The 15,940-nt window shown below is 40.4% G+C and overlaps 1 protein-coding gene across 6 annotated transcripts in view; it reads left to right on the top strand.

The window, feature by feature from the left end:
- The window catches only part of LOC122093638 (alpha,alpha-trehalose-phosphate synthase [UDP-forming] 1-like), a 135,921-nt gene extending 120,311 nt beyond the window's left edge, over nucleotides 1-15,610 (top strand). For all 6 annotated transcript variants that reach the window (XM_042664002.1, XM_042664004.1, XM_042664005.1 and 3 more), the window contains 6 exons: nucleotides 1,808-1,987; nucleotides 2,062-2,184; nucleotides 2,263-2,350; nucleotides 2,455-2,585; nucleotides 2,683-2,781; nucleotides 15,123-15,610. In XM_042664002.1, coding sequence (XP_042519936.1) covers nucleotides 1,808-1,987; nucleotides 2,062-2,184; nucleotides 2,263-2,350; nucleotides 2,455-2,585; nucleotides 2,683-2,781; nucleotides 15,123-15,515 — 1,014 coding nt within the window. In that variant the 3' untranslated portion in view covers nucleotides 15,516-15,610. The remainder of the gene's footprint in view (nucleotides 1-1,807; nucleotides 1,988-2,061; nucleotides 2,185-2,262; nucleotides 2,351-2,454; nucleotides 2,586-2,682; nucleotides 2,782-15,122) is intronic.
- Nucleotides 15,611-15,940: the final 330 nt, after the last annotated feature.

Genomic DNA, 15,940 nt, shown 5'->3' with positions numbered 1-15,940 from the left:
AATGTATAACCCCAAATAAACAAGTAACTCCCTAATAATTGACTTAATAGCAATAGATAGAAACCCAGGAGAACAACAGGGAAACAACCAGCAAGTAATCCCAAGACTTAAATCTAACACAGAAACAAAACCCAACCCAATATTCAACCCCAAAGGAGGAGAGAGAAAAACCTGCAATTGGGAAAGAGAGAGAGGTGCGGCTGGCTCTGTGTGGCTCCAAGCGAGCTGCAAAGCTGGTCGATTGGAGATCCCTAGGGGGGAACAGATTCCATCGGCTGGTTATGGAATTATGAATGTTTTTGATTTTCAGACCTAGGAGAGAGAAAGCTGAGAGAACTTCCAAAAACAGTGGCTGGCTGCTTCAATCAGTACTCAGGTAAGGATCGATTGGTCCTTGGAGGGTCTGGAACACCTCTATTTAATGCTTGGCTGAACAGAGAACAGTTGTGGGAGGAATAGGAGATCGATCTCTCTCCTGTTCCTTCTAGGACTGCTGGTCGATCCTAGCTTGTAGGCTCTTGAACAGATCTGAAATTGATCACAACAGTAGGCAATGGAAGCAGACACTAACAGCAGTAATACTTGGGAATAAAATTGAGAGAGAGCAAGGAGAATGTGAGTGGAAGGTGGCTATCTCAGCCTGGGCTTCTCATCCACAACTATTCCAGCTGTTTTAAGCAATTGATTGCAACTTTTCTTCATTCAAATCTGAAAATTTTGTGCAGAATTACAATCATAATAAGTCTAGGAACCAATAGGAGCTAGTTCGAAAAATAGGACTAGGCATTCCTATTGCAACTATAGGACTACTTAAGCTAATAGTCCATAATGGACTTTACAATTGATGGGCCCATTGGGCCTTTATTGAAATTAAAAACTCTTAATTAAAGCTACTGAAATCGATGGGCCCATATTTTGTGAACTAACCCACTTATTTAAGTGGGGCGATGGGGCCTCTTTGGGCTAGGCTTCTTCCTGCGATAGCCTAGCCCATAATATGGATATACATCAAAGGTCCAATACACATATAACCCCCTCTTAAGACTTATAAGATTTCTAATACAATAAGCTCAATTAAATGTTTAATCCGCATCACCTCTTAAGACTTATAAGATTTAAACCACTAACCTCTCACTAACTGCTTAAGTCACAACCAATAGGCTAACATTTGAATTATTTACTTAGTCCACAAATCAAATATAAAGAAAGAACTGAGGTATTCTTTAATTTCTATGTATTTTATTTATCTATATGTCATCCAATACTAGGTTAGCCCTAGAATTAAATTCTACATATCAGGTTATTAAAAAAAAGAATCACAACAATTTACGAACTTACCACTGCAATGTAAAATTACGAAACTACCCTTGGATTGAAAAACATACTCTTAGCTTTCTGATTTCTGGGGCATTACAGGAAGCATCAGTCCACCTTACCTTTAATTTGATTTATCAGTGTACCAAGGTCTGGGGCTGAATCTGATCCAAACTGAAAGAGAGTCAGTTCTAAGTGAAAAAATCTCTAATTCTGGCTGAGATCTCTGTTTGGTGGAGAATTTTTCTTGATTTTCTGGCTGACAGTAAAAAAGTTCTCATAGACCAAAACCCTAAAATTAGGGTCTCTTTGCACAATTAAAATGTCTCTAATGCTTGGTATTTGTATGCAATTCCTTGCTTCATGTTAATTTCATAAATTAGTTGTAAATGTCTTCTCTTTATTGAAGTTAGCTGTGTAAGGGTTGATAATCCTATCTTCATGAACTTGTCATTGTTTTAATATTTCTCACAGATGTCCTACTAAACTGCAGGGATTCAATGCAACCTTAACCGAACAAGTGGATACTCCTGGTGGGAGAGGGGGTGATCAAATTAAAGAAATGGAACCTAAATTGCACCCAGACTTGAAAGAGCCCTTGGAAACTCTGTGCAATGATCCGACGACAACAATTGTTGTTCTCAGTGGAAGTGAGAGGAAGGACCTAGACAAAGTACTTCCATCTTATTTTCTCTTCTTTTTTTCTTATTCATATATTAGACTCCGGTCTAAATATTTTTGTGGCAGAACTTTGGAGAATACAACATGTGGTTAGCAGCAGAGAATGGAATGTTTTTACGTCTTACGAAGAAAGAATGGATGACAACAATGCCAGAGCATCTAAACATGGATTGGGTTGACAGTGTGAAGGTGACTTGTATTGAAGTTCATGTTGGATCTGTTTTATGGTGTCAACTCTAAACTTGCGAGCTTTTAACAATTTTTCAGCATGTTTTTGAATATTTCACGGAAAGAACACCTCGATCTCATTTGGAAGCTCGTGAGACTTCACTTGTATGGAATTATAAGTATGCAGGTACTTGATCAAATATTGATTTTTCTTTTTCTTCATTTTTCACATTATAAATTGTTATCATTTTCATTCCTTTCAAAAGAGTCTAACCTTGTTTATGTTTGCAGATGTTGAATTTGGAAGGCTTCAAGCAAGAGATTTACTGCAGCACCTGTGGACAGGGCCCATTTCTAATGCAGCTGTTGATGTTGTCCAAGGAAGTCGATCGGTTGAGGTCAGATCAGTGGGTGTAACGAAGGTGTGTAGAGTTCAGTTAAAAATGTTTGATTTCATTTCTATTGGTGATTTGGAACATAGATGCTTCTCTTCTCTTCTCTATTGGATACATCATGCAGGGTGCAGCAATTGATCGCATCTTAGGTGAGATAATCCATAGCAAAAATATGCAAACACCAATTGATTACGTCTTGTGCATTGGACATTTTCTGGGGAAGGTATTTTACGTTCAGTTTCTTAATAATTTTTACTTTTTATAATTAATTGGAAATGTATTTAATCTGGAATTGTTCTTGAGTAAGGTATTCTTGTTAACTTGCATGTATACGAGAATTTACAGGGGTTGGTAATTTTCTTTTGGGGAGACAGTACTCATTTACAGGGTCTGGTTGTACTCATCACATTCTGTTAACACAGCTGGACCACAAATTTCATCATTTTGACATGAGTTCAACTGAAAGTTTAAGATGGGAATAAATTTGTGTTATTGAACATTACATACACACCATATAAATATTTAAAAACTTTTTGTTGGCATATGTACTTAAGGGTACTCTTGTGCTTTCCCCCATCCCACCAACTCTAATTAATGAGAGTCGGCTAGAGGGGTGGCATACTTGTAATTTCCTTTCCTTTGTTTTATGCTCCTCTATTATAAATAAAGGCTTGACTGATCTCTTTGATCATTCAAGAATTCTACCATCGTTTTTTTGTTAACATGGTATCAGAGCCTCCAAATCTCATCTAGGTTTTCAGCCATCCCTCTTCTCTTCCCTCCATCTTAAACCTATATCAAACCTATCCTGCATCCTCTTCTCTTCCTTTGTCTCTCTTAATCCTCACATGATAGCACTAATGAGGTGATTTTTATGAATCTAGTTGCTGCCCTATACCTCACCTCAGTGTTATAAACCCTAAAGCCCTGTAAGAATGGATTAGAGTACTATTGTCACAACCCACTTCCAGTAATCCCAACTTACCATTAGGAATACTAGTGGTGTGAGTAAAACACTTACCTACCTTACACCTCTACAAGGATTTCTAATAGCAGTATCTTAACATTCACAACCACACAACACAAACCGCAAGAACAATTGCAGCGGAATCATAGTATGTACTATAGCGGAATATAAATGAAGGGGGAAAACATCTAATGTTAATATATATCCATAACCGAGTTATTCAATTACATATATCCATGACTTTCACATATTAAGTCCAAATAGAATACCATAATAATATCAAAAGGGCACCCAAGCCTCTCAAGGTGCCTAGTAGGCACAGGTGTCATAGGCATAATCCTGGTCGTGCACTTCCGTTTTTGGCACAACCCAGTCGGTTAGTCCATACTCGGGTGTAGAGGTAGTCACATCCCATCAGTACTACGGTACCTGTTTCATCATCTAAAAAGCAATGTCCACGAGGGGTGAGTTCGAACTAGCTCAGTAAAGGACGTGGTTCATGCACAATCAAGCACAACCAACCACATACATAAAGTAAATCATGATGCCATGAGTACAGAAATAAACAAAGTCCATGATGCGAATGATGCAATCCATTTGTTTATTAAACCACCTAACAATACAATTAAGTCTGGTAAATGCTACTGTGACACATTAGGCTATATCCCTGGTCCCGGCACTCGCACATCGATTACCCAGCGATACAAACCCTAGTCATGATTAGGAGCCTGTCGGTCCTGGAATGCGACCGTCGGTCACCCAGCAAACCCCTGATAACCACCTTCTGTCAGTCATAGCATTGGAATTACCATCGGCCACACCGGACTAGTTCCTGCCTCCGCCAACAATCTCATTGTACCGCGGGTGTGGCATTCTGGAATGGTTTATTGAACATACCACCATTGGGTCATCCAACACCTTACCCCCTGTTGGCAAGGGGACGTAATATAAGGAATGTCACCTAACCACAAATATCCTACATACCTTGCATAATGATACAGTTAGTATAGACCACGTGACATCGGAATCACCATTGGCCACGAAGCGGGTCCATTTCCAAGTATAGTCCTGGGGTACACGATACCGGAATTACCATCAGCCATAAAGTGTAACCCATGATTATATATCTATTCTAGCATACAAGCAGTTGAGTATGGACTACACAACACCAGAATTACCATCAGCCATGAAGCATATCCATTTCCAAATGTAGTCCCGGAGTACACGATACCAGAATCACCATCGGCCACAAAGTGTAATCCACGGCTACATCCAATCTAATGCACATAATCAATGCCTGAATGCAACATTCACACGGTGATCACGGTACCAAAACCACCTCGGTCACTCCGGATCCCGTCTCACAACATACATTTCATATCAAATTTTCAATTCCATCAGCAATATACAATTTAATATAATAACATGTTATGGGTCATCATTACCATAGTTTTTAAGGCGGTAAGGCGACGGTGGCGTTTAAGGGTCTTTCGGAGCGCCTTAGCGATAAGGCGGGCATAAAGCGTCGCCTTATTGACTAAAGCGTTCCTGTGTAATTTTTTTATAAAACCAATCTATTTGGCTCAAATCCTAGTTGAATCCTATTTCTCATATGTTAAATAAATATTAAAGGTTCATATTCATACCAATGTAAGATATTTATCAAGAAAACAAATCAATAAAGTGAATAAACTAAGTTCATCTTCATCAATCATCAATCATCATAACATATTAACATATAATATAAATACAAAATTATGAAACAAAATTATAAATACAAAGAAAAGAAGCGATAAAAAATACAGGTATTTATTATACTTACCTTTATGATGCCAAAATGAGTGCCTAAGCCCTAAGGTCATCCACTATATTTCTACTATTGTCAAAGAAGAATGAAGATCATCGTTGCTGGAGCAAACTCATCGCTGCCGGAGCAAAATGGTCGCCTAGATCAGTGGTTCTTCCTTGTTCCTTGATTCCTTCTCAAAGCCCTTTCTTAAAACCCTTGACAAAATCCAAACCCTGTTTGTGAATCGTATTTTTGTTTTGCTTGTTTTGATTATTTTTTGTGGAGTAGAGCTGATCCCATACATCTCGAGTGTTAACAAAATCATACATCTACCAATAAAAAATCTATATTTGGAATATTCATCAAGTAATTTTAAAATGTGTTAAAANAACTTGCGAGCTTTTAACAATTTTTCAGCATGTTTTTGAATATTTCACGGAAAGAACACCTCGATCTCATTTGGAAGCTCGTGAGACTTCACTTGTATGGAATTATAAGTATGCAGGTACTTGATCAAATATTGATTTTTCTTTTTCTTCATTTTTCACATTATAAATTGTTATCATTTTCATTCCTTTCAAAAGAGTCTAACCTTGTTTATGTTTGCAGATGTTGAATTTGGAAGGCTTCAAGCAAGAGATTTACTGCAGCACCTGTGGACAGGGCCCATTTCTAATGCAGCTGTTGATGTTGTCCAAGGAAGTCGATCGGTTGAGGTCAGATCAGTGGGTGTAACGAAGGTGTGTAGAGTTCAGTTAAAAATGTTTGATTTCATTTCTATTGGTGATTTGGAACATAGATGCTTCTCTTCTCTTCTCTATTGGATACATCATGCAGGGTGCAGCAATTGATCGCATCTTAGGTGAGATAATCCATAGCAAAAATATGCAAACACCAATTGATTACGTCTTGTGCATTGGACATTTTCTGGGGAAGGTATTTTACGTTCAGTTTCTTAATAATTTTTACTTTTTATAATTAATTGGAAATGTATTTAATCTGGAATTGTTCTTGAGTAAGGTATTCTTGTTAACTTGCATGTATACGAGAATTTACAGGGGTTGGTAATTTTCTTTTGGGGAGACAGTACTCATTTACAGGGTCTGGTTGTACTCATCACATTCTGTTAACACAGCTGGACCACAAATTTCATCATTTTGACATGAGTTCAACTGAAAGTTTAAGATGGGAATAAATTTGTGTTATTGAACATTACATACACACCATATAAATATTTAAAAACTTTTTGTTGGCATATGTACTTAAGGGTACTCTTGTGCTTTCCCCCATCCCACCAACTCTAATTAATGAGAGTCGGCTAGAGGGGTGGCATACTTGTAATTTCCTTTCCTTTGTTTTATGCTCCTCTATTATAAATAAAGGCTTGACTGATCTCTTTGATCATTCAAGAATTCTACCATCGTTTTTTTGTTAACATGGTATCAAAGCCTCCAAATCTCATCTAGGTTTTCAGCCATCCCTCTTCTCTTCCCTCCATCTTAAACCTATATCAAACCTATCCTGCATCCTCTTCTCTTCCTTTGTCTCTATCCTGCATCCTCTTCTCTTCCTTTGTCTCTCTTAATCCTCACATGATAGCACTAATGAGGTGATTTTTATGAATCTAGTTGCTGCCCTATACCTCACCTCAGTGTTATAAACCCTAAAGCCCTGTAAGAATGGATTAGAGTACTATTGTCACAACCCACTTCCAGTAATCCCAACTTACCATTAGGAATACTAGTGGTGTGAGTAAAACACTTACCTACCTTACACCTCTACAAGGATTTCTAATAGCAGTATCTTAACATTCACAACCACACAACACAAACCGCAAGAACAATTGCAGCGGAATCATAGTATGTACTATAGCGGAATATAAATGAAGGGGGAAAACATCTAATGTTAATATATATCCATAACCGAGTTATTCAATTACATATATCCATGACTTTCACATATTAAGTCCAAATAGAATACCATAATAATATCAAAAGGGCACCCAAGCCTCTCAAGGTGCCTAGTAGGCACAGGTGTCATAGGCACAATCCTGGTCGTGCACTTCCGTTTTTGGCACAACCCAGTCGGTTAGTCCATACTCGGGTGTAGAGGTAGTCACATCCCATCAGTACTACGGTACCTGTATCATCATCTAAAAAGCAATGTCCACGAGGGGTGAGTTCGAACTAGCTCAGTAAAGGACGTGGTTCATGCACAATCAAGCACAACCAACCGCATACATAAAGTAAATCATGATGCCATGAGTACAGAAATAAACAAAGTCCATGATGCGAATGATGCAATCCATTTGTTTATTAAACCACCTAACAATACAACTAAGTCTGGTAAATGCTACTGTGACACATTAGGCTATATGCCTGGTCCCGGCACTCGCACATCGATTACCCAGCGATACAAACCCTAGTCATGATTAGGAGCCTGTCGGTCCTGGAATGCGACCGTCGGTCACCCAGCAAACCCCTGATAACCACCTTCTGTCAGTCATAGCATTGGAATTACCATCGGCCACACCGGACTAGTTCCTGCCTCCGACAACAATCACATTGTACCGCGGGTGTGGCATTCTGGAATGGTTTATTGAACATACCACCATTGGGTCATCCAACACCTTACCCCCTGTTGGCAAGGGGACGTAACATAAGGAATGTCACCTAACCACAAATATCCTACATACCTTGCATAATGATACAGTTAGTATAGACCACGTGACATCGGAATCACCATTGGCCACGAAGCGGGTCCATTTCCAAGTATAGTCTTGGGGTACACGATACCGGAATTACCATCAGCCATAAAGTGTAACCCATGATTATATATCTATTCTAGCATACAAGCAGTTGAGTATGGACTACACAACACCAGAATTACCATCAGCCATGAAGCATATCCATTTCCAAATGTAGTCCCGGAGTACACGATACCAGAATCACCATCGGCCACAAAGTGTAATCCACGACTACATCCAATCTAATGCACATAATCAATGCCTGAATGCAACATTCACACGGCGATCACGGTACCAAAACCACCTCGGTCACTCCGGATCCCGTCTCACAACATACATTTCATATCAAATTTTCAATTCCATCAGCAATATACAATTTAATATAATAACATGTTATGGGTCATCATTAATCATTACCATTTACGCAATTAAATAATCACAGAAATCCTAACACATGTGAGCAGTTTTAAAGAAATTAAACATTCCGAAAACAAAAATCAACCATCCCTCACCTCGGTTGTTCTTGGTTGGTTCAGATTCTGAGTATGTCAACTGGTTGTGCAATTCACTTCCGGTCTCGCTGTACGTGTGCATCTCTGTCCTAGGCACAAAGGTAATCGGACGTTAACGGGTGTTGGAAACACCGGAGGGGACCCACAAGGTCTGTCCCCAAGGACATAAGCACTGTCAATCTTGACATTACTGGGAAGTCCACCGGAAATATCAGTCATATTTCTAGTGGGGCTGGCAAAGAGCTCCTAGGAGCTTGGGCTTCTGCGGAAATATGCCACCGCCCAGGCTGTTTCCGGTGGGGTTCCAGAAACATGCCCATGGATTTGGGGCTTTCCAGCTCAGGCCCGATCGTCGAGATTCGTTCCCTAGAGTTTGTAGAGGGTCTTCCCACCTTCATTTTAAGCAAAAGAAATCCCAATTCCATCAGGTCGCTTGGGAGATACGACAGTCGAAAGATCGAAACCCTAAATGGTCATTTGGTCAAGCTTGTTGCCAGAGCTCACTCGGCTTGGTTTGAGCTCAGCAATCACACCGGGGAGGTGAAATTGACATTCCCTGAGCTTGAAGAGAGTGTAGTAGAGGATGTAACACTTACCTCCGGTAAGATTCTGGAAAGAAGTGGCAAAGCCGGGAGCTAAGGTGAGCTCCAATCTCCTCCTCCTTCCTCTTCTCCTTTCTTCTCTTCCCTTTTCTCTTCTTTCCCTCTCCCACGTTTTGGACAAGTGAGAGGTGAGAAATGAACTCACCTCTCCTATTTATAGGGGGCCATTTGACTAAGGCCTATTTGGTTGGTCCTTATCCGGTCCAAGTGAGTTAAACCAGCATTCGGGACACATGGGCCCTTCTCCTTAGACCCATATGGAGTACAAGTCATGGAGAAGGTGTGAGAGAGAGTGTGGAGTCTTTCGAGGCTGTTCACGATGCGGGTGGTGGGGTCCACGGGCATCGGAACCCAACCAGTATCTTGTTAGGCCGTCGGAAATATGCCACTAGATCCAGCCCAGGTTGTTTTCAGTGGGCAAGGCAGTGTTGTGCCTTGACTGCCTGTTGTCCCCACTTGGCCCTTGCACAGGTAGTTGCCTTAGGTTGTGTACATAGTCTTTCGACAATTTTGTTGTATGCCGGGACTCAGATACGGGGTGTCGGGTCACTTACCCTCTGGTCGGAAGGCTTGAATCCCCTCTAGTTGGATTGGCGAGAAATACACGAGTAAGTGGAGTCATCTCTCCCCCTTTTACAATGATCTACCGTGAGCTAAAGCCCGGTGGTATTTTCCACTCTGGTCCAAGACCAATCACAACAGTTCAAATTAGATCGGGTTAGGGCACAAGTGTAACAACTATCCCCTCTTTGCTAATTTTAATTCTTCCCAATTGGAGTTTGATTCTTCTTACTATTAAGATTAAATCTCCTCCTCTTGAAGATCAAGCACTGCACCTGAAAGTACCCATCATTGCTTGCAAGATTGAAGGCCCTACCCATCTGCGATTTTTTAGAAATTAAGATTTTTCTCTAAAACCTTGACTCCATTGGATTTTATCTTTACCCTTTCAAATCAAGCTGATTTTTTGGAGGGGTGTCTATTCACCCCTAAAGAGGAGTTCGACATTACCTGTGGCCCTATCTGCCAAGGTTTTGTGGGTGATCTCTCTTTCCTCCAATTTCTAGGGTTTTCTCCCAAAACTGTATTTAGGCGATCTCACCAGTCCCTTGTCAGAAGAAGCTAATTTTTGGAGTAGTGATCCAATACCCCTACAGGGTAACTCAATCCATGTTTGAGCAATTTCTAACAGTTTGTTTTAATGATTTTGGATCTCTCCCTACTTGAGTTGATTTCTCCTTTGCCATCATGTCGATTTGACTATTGCAACTTCAAGACCTAATGGGCAAGTTCGCAATAAGTACGTGCCGTTTGGTGCTAGCTCTGTTAAATTGTGTGGTACCAATTACCTCATCTGGTCCAGATCTACCTTCTTGACTATTGCTGGATGAGGCTTACTGGACACTTCACTGGCACTTCTACAAAGCCATCTACAGAGGGTTCCCCTCAAGATTGATGGATCACCAATGCATTTTTAGAATGCTGTATTTAAAATAATTAAAATATAGGAAGAATCAGAAGAAAGAAAAGAAAAAAAGAACAGTAAAAAAAAGTCACCATTAAACAACAATAGCACTAGCTGGCACTTATTTTCTTCGATGGAGATTGTTTCTTGAACTTGCCATAGATGTAATTTAAAATTTTACGGAAAATTATGCTCCCCTCCCCTGTAGTTTGTCGAAATTACATGTGGGTCCAAGGGTTTAAACGATTTATGCCCCTCCCTTAACATTGACGGTATGAGTATGCTGTTACTTTTATACATCAAAAGACCGTATTACCCCTTTAGTAGAGATAGTCTTAATATAAGAGGACCATTATACCCTTTTATACTCCATATACCCAACTCACTCAATCTTAATATGAGAGGACCATTATACCCTTTTATACTCCATATACCCGACTCAGAGCTTCAGAGTCTCAAATCCAGAGAGGAACAGAGTAAGATTGTTTAGTGAGATCATTTACTGTTCTTGAAAGTACGAGCAGAAGGAGATCTAGAATCATAAATGAAGGAATAGATAGAATAAAAAACAGAGAACCATAAGAGGTCCTCTTCTCATTCTTTTCCTGCTATTGTCGTTGGTTCTATCCTCTGATGTAACAAGAGGAAACCCAGGAATCCATAGGCTTGTTAATGGTGATGGTAACCGGAGAATTCCGCATCAGCCGTTGTTTCCAGTGGATACGACACCTCCTCCACTAGTGGACGAGGCCCCTCTGCCAAGTCCGGTTTTCCCAGGCCCAAATGAGTCGTTCTTCCTTGAAGTCCCCACAGGAACAGGGTAAAGCCCCTTACAAACCCAGACTACTCTAGCTCCTTCTGCTAATGTCTGTTCCTTGGTAGCTCCAGCGATGGTGGCGGCTCAGCCCAGTAGCCCGACCAAGAAAGTCGCGATTGCAATCTCTGTGGGGATTGTGACAATCATTATGCTCTCAGCATTTGCCTTCTTATACCGATACCAGGTGAGACACCCACCTGAATCTCGAAAGCTCGTTGGTGGTGGTGGTGAGAACAACTCTCAGCGATTCTCGCTGGAACCAGTGGGGCCTAACTTTGACTTGCTCTATCTGGGAACAATGGAGCCTTCGGATCGAAGAGGGGGTAGCGCAGGTGCTGGAGAGGAGGCAAATAGGGTAGTTGATTCCCCTTACCACAAGCTTTTCCCCATCCGAATGTTAGAGCTTCACCGTCCGAGCCCTGAACTTCGGCCCTTACCGCCGTTGAGCAGAGCTCCAACATTTAGAATGTCTCCCCCCACTCCTCTAGCCATGTCGTCTGATGAGGAGACTACACACCTCAGGGTTAAACAGCTGGGAATGGCCATGGTAGTAATACTGAGAGCCCTTGGGTAACTGCCCCGCGTCAAGTTTGGCCAAAGATCAGCTCCCATGCGAGCTCTGCTACCAAAAGTCCAAGCTTTGGTACTAGTTCTACTTCTACTTCTACACCTCACTCTCGAAGGTCTTCTCCCAAATCACGTCTTTCTATTTCTTCTTCTCCCGGACTAAAGCGTCCCATTGTGTCATCAATAACAATGCCACCACTGCCGCCGCCTCCTCTTCCACCACCGCCACCACCACCACCACAATAGCTTCGCCAGCTTCAATCAAACCCTTCGCAAGCTCCAATCAGTTCCATCTTGGTGTTCTTCGCTATCTTCTACCTGAGGTTGCAGAAAATGTTGTCAAGGATTGAAGATCTAGGTTGAAGAAGAAAATGAAAGAAGGATTTCCCTCTTCTCTTCGTTTTAAGTGAAGGGTGTTTTAGTCTCTTCACTTTATTATGAGGGCATTTTCGGTATAAAAATGGTGACCTCTGTTGAGTTTAGTGCTAATCCCGATAGGGGTTTAGCGCTAATTCCCAAACTGATAGGGGCATTTCTGCCCTATCTGTTCTGGTTATTGTGTTAGGGTTCTGCCGTATGGTTATGGGGGTATTTTTGTTCTCTTTTTTATTTGTTTTATTATAAAAAATAGGGACTAACCTGCGATCATTCTATTTTGGACTGATCGCAGGTTACTTCTTTTTTTGGGAGTCTTTCGATTGCATCTCTCTCTCTCTCTTTTCTCTTCTTTCTTCTCTTCTTTTCTCTTTTCTTTGGTTTGATTATAGGTATCTGGGATTGTAACATGGTATCAAAGCCTCTGTAATCAAATCAAGCTTTTCAAAACCCTCCCTGCTGATCTCGGTTTTGCGCTGAAATCTTCTGGTGTGCAGCCTCCTATTGCTGCATCTACATGGAGTGATTTATTTGGTGTATGGATCGTGCTCTATTGATACTATGCTGAAGATTTGAAGACCTTGGACTGCAGCCATCTTCTTATTTGACCTAATTGATTCCTGCGAGGGCTCTAAACGCTAGTCCCTGTGGTTCAAGTGTGGTTTGCTGTTTTTCCTTTTTGGTATTCCTGCGACTCTATTTGTCTACTTTATTTTCGGTTATCATGGCTGAGACCAAGTCTAATACCTCTGTGACTACTGCATCTGCCTCGAACAATGTCAATGTTCAAATTACTTCTATTAAGCTCAAGGGAAGCTCGAATTACCTACTTTTGCTCAGTCTGTGAAGGTTTATCTTATGACCAAGGATAAACGTAAGTATACTACTTCTGATTCCCGTTCATCATCTGACAAGGGTTATGATGAATGGATGAAGGAGAATGCTTTGATTTTAATCTAGTTATGGAATAGCATGGAACCAGATGTTGCTGTCAATGTCATGTTTCACTCTACTGCAAAGGGAGTATGGGACATTTGAAGGAAGCTTACTCTCAAGAAAAGAACATGACCCGTATCTATGATATTTAGGAGAAGCTGCTCTAGTTTCGCCAGTCTGACAGATTTCTTTCATGGCCATTGAGATCAGCTTCTCTAGATGATCCATCTTCTTGTTTCACATTGAAATGTTGGATGACCAAATTTTGTTTTTACTCACGTATCAAGTTTTGTCCAAAACAAAATTGGCCAAGGGGCAAATTAAAGTTTTAAGAATCCAGGACCACCAAGCAAGTGCACACCAAGTCAGGAATATGGAGAGGGTACTTTTAAACGCAAGGATGCATGCACATATGGGGGTACATGATTGAATTTGCCTTTAAAATCTGCGGACATGTGGCCAATCTAGACTTTGCCTTATCTATCCAATTTCCATGTCATCCTGTCATGGCTGAACTAGCTGGATTGTGTGGAGAAGCTTGTCTACAATGGAACTTAAAAACAATATTGTATTGTTTCTTGAAGAATTTTCTACCCTGTAAGTGCCAGAAACTTAAGAATGCTTATACCTTGTGGTAGAATGATGGCAATATTACATGCTGACATGATTCAGATCAAAATCACTAGTATCCAAAAGTAAATTCGTATCAAGATGCCACAAGTTAACCTTTATTTACTCTCTAGTTTTTGATATGGTGAGTAGAACCTAGAAATTTAAGTACTTGTTCTGCCATCCTGGTCTCTGCAAAACTAATTTAAGCTTAAGATTAATAATACTTAGGGGCAGGATGTTCTGTGCGGCTGTGTTTGGATTCTTATACCAAGAGAGGATTAAAAAGTTAGTTGTTTGCTTTTGAAATGGTATCTGGGGGATTTAATCCCACTAATAATAGTAAAATTACACATGGCATACACTAGGTCAAGATCTAACGTGATAGAAATTTGAACTTTGTTCGCTTATGATGTATTAACAAGTTCTGCATCACCTCATAGTACAGATTTCCACCAAAATCCATGGATCTGAATTTGATTTCCCTCCATTATGTTTATTCTGCAGCTGGATGTACTTCTTCCTCTTTTTTCTTTTTCTGTTTTGTTGATAAGAAGCATGGACCAAATTGTGAATGCATCTTTTTGCTTCTAGGGGCCATTCTTATGAATGAGTCATTGGATGATGCTCAAGACTATTTTATTCAACTGGCCGCATTCCTTGCCAAAGCCAGATGTTGCACAGCTGAGGCAATATAAACTGGTTATTCAGTTTCCTTTCCCACACTTGCCTTCGACAGCCTTACCGGCTAGTAACATGTAGACTGTATGAATACTCCTAAATTTCTCATATAGGTTTGATATCAGATTGACTAGTGATTAGTACCAGAAACGTGAAAAAAACTAATGGCCTGGCAGGATTCCTTGAACCAAATCATTACATTGTTTCTCTTTTCTAGGAAATCTTAATTGGATCTCCAAGATCTATGATTGCCAGTAATGGTCTGTATCTAGCAACATAAAAGATGGTATCAACAAGCTACTGTTCATAAATGAACGTAATGGATACAATGTTACGTACATCCATGGTAATTACTCCAGGAAAGTTGGGTAAATTTAGTGTCTATGCTTTTCAATCAAGTAACCAATTGCAGTAAGTTGCTAATACTCACCATGCCACTTGAGTAGTTGTATCATAATATGATTGGTGGTAGTAATTAACACATCCTCACTGCTTTAGGATGAAGACATCTATACATTTTTTGAGCCAGAGCTTCTGGCAGAGCCATCGGGTGCTGCAAGAGCCAAAGTAAGTGATGCAGTCAAGACATCTGTAGACAGACGTTCTTCACCGAAGCTGCCAGTGAGTAAAACTGGGCCAAGGGCATCTCAGGGTAGGACTCAGCGGAATTCTTCAACCAATGAGAAGAGAACCAATCATAGCAGTGGTAATTCATGGCGGTCACCGCAGGAAGGTATACCCTGGCATGAGGGTTCCGTACTGGATCTCAAAGGAGAGAACTACTTTTCCTGTGCTGTTGGGCGCAAGAGCTCGAATGCGCGCTATCTCCTTAACTCGACAGATGAGGTCGTCAAGTTTCTGAAGGATTTGGCTGTAGCACTGTCTAAATAGTTAAAGACACTATTGCTCTCACTATCTCAGTTCATTTTCCAAATTTTAACAACCTTACCGCTGAATCTCAAATGCATGGCAGCTCAGTTTCTTTCTGTGAGTCAAATGTCAACTTATCACATCTACTTTATAGCCCTTCTCCTGCTACATGATCTGTTAATTCTAAAACTCTTGCAGTCGTGGGCCCCTATAAATTTTAGGCGCTTGTAGCATAAAGTTAATTTTAGAACTAACCAAAGAAAAGAACAATTAGATTATGAAAATTAATAGAAAATATATATATATATATATATTTACTATTGTTAGTAAGGCAATCCTTTTAGCTGGATAGTAGTTTTACCAACTCAAAATAGAACAGTAATAATAGGCAAATACCAATTCTAATCCGGAGTTAGTGATAGATGTGCAACCCCAATCCACAACCC

Source organism: Macadamia integrifolia, chromosome 11 (assembly GCF_013358625.1).
Source record: "Macadamia integrifolia cultivar HAES 741 chromosome 11, SCU_Mint_v3, whole genome shotgun sequence".
NCBI lineage: Eukaryota > Viridiplantae > Streptophyta > Magnoliopsida > Proteales > Proteaceae > Macadamia > Macadamia integrifolia.
The sequence above is the reverse complement of the archived record's forward strand: the minus strand, read 5'-3'. Positions and strand labels throughout refer to the sequence as shown.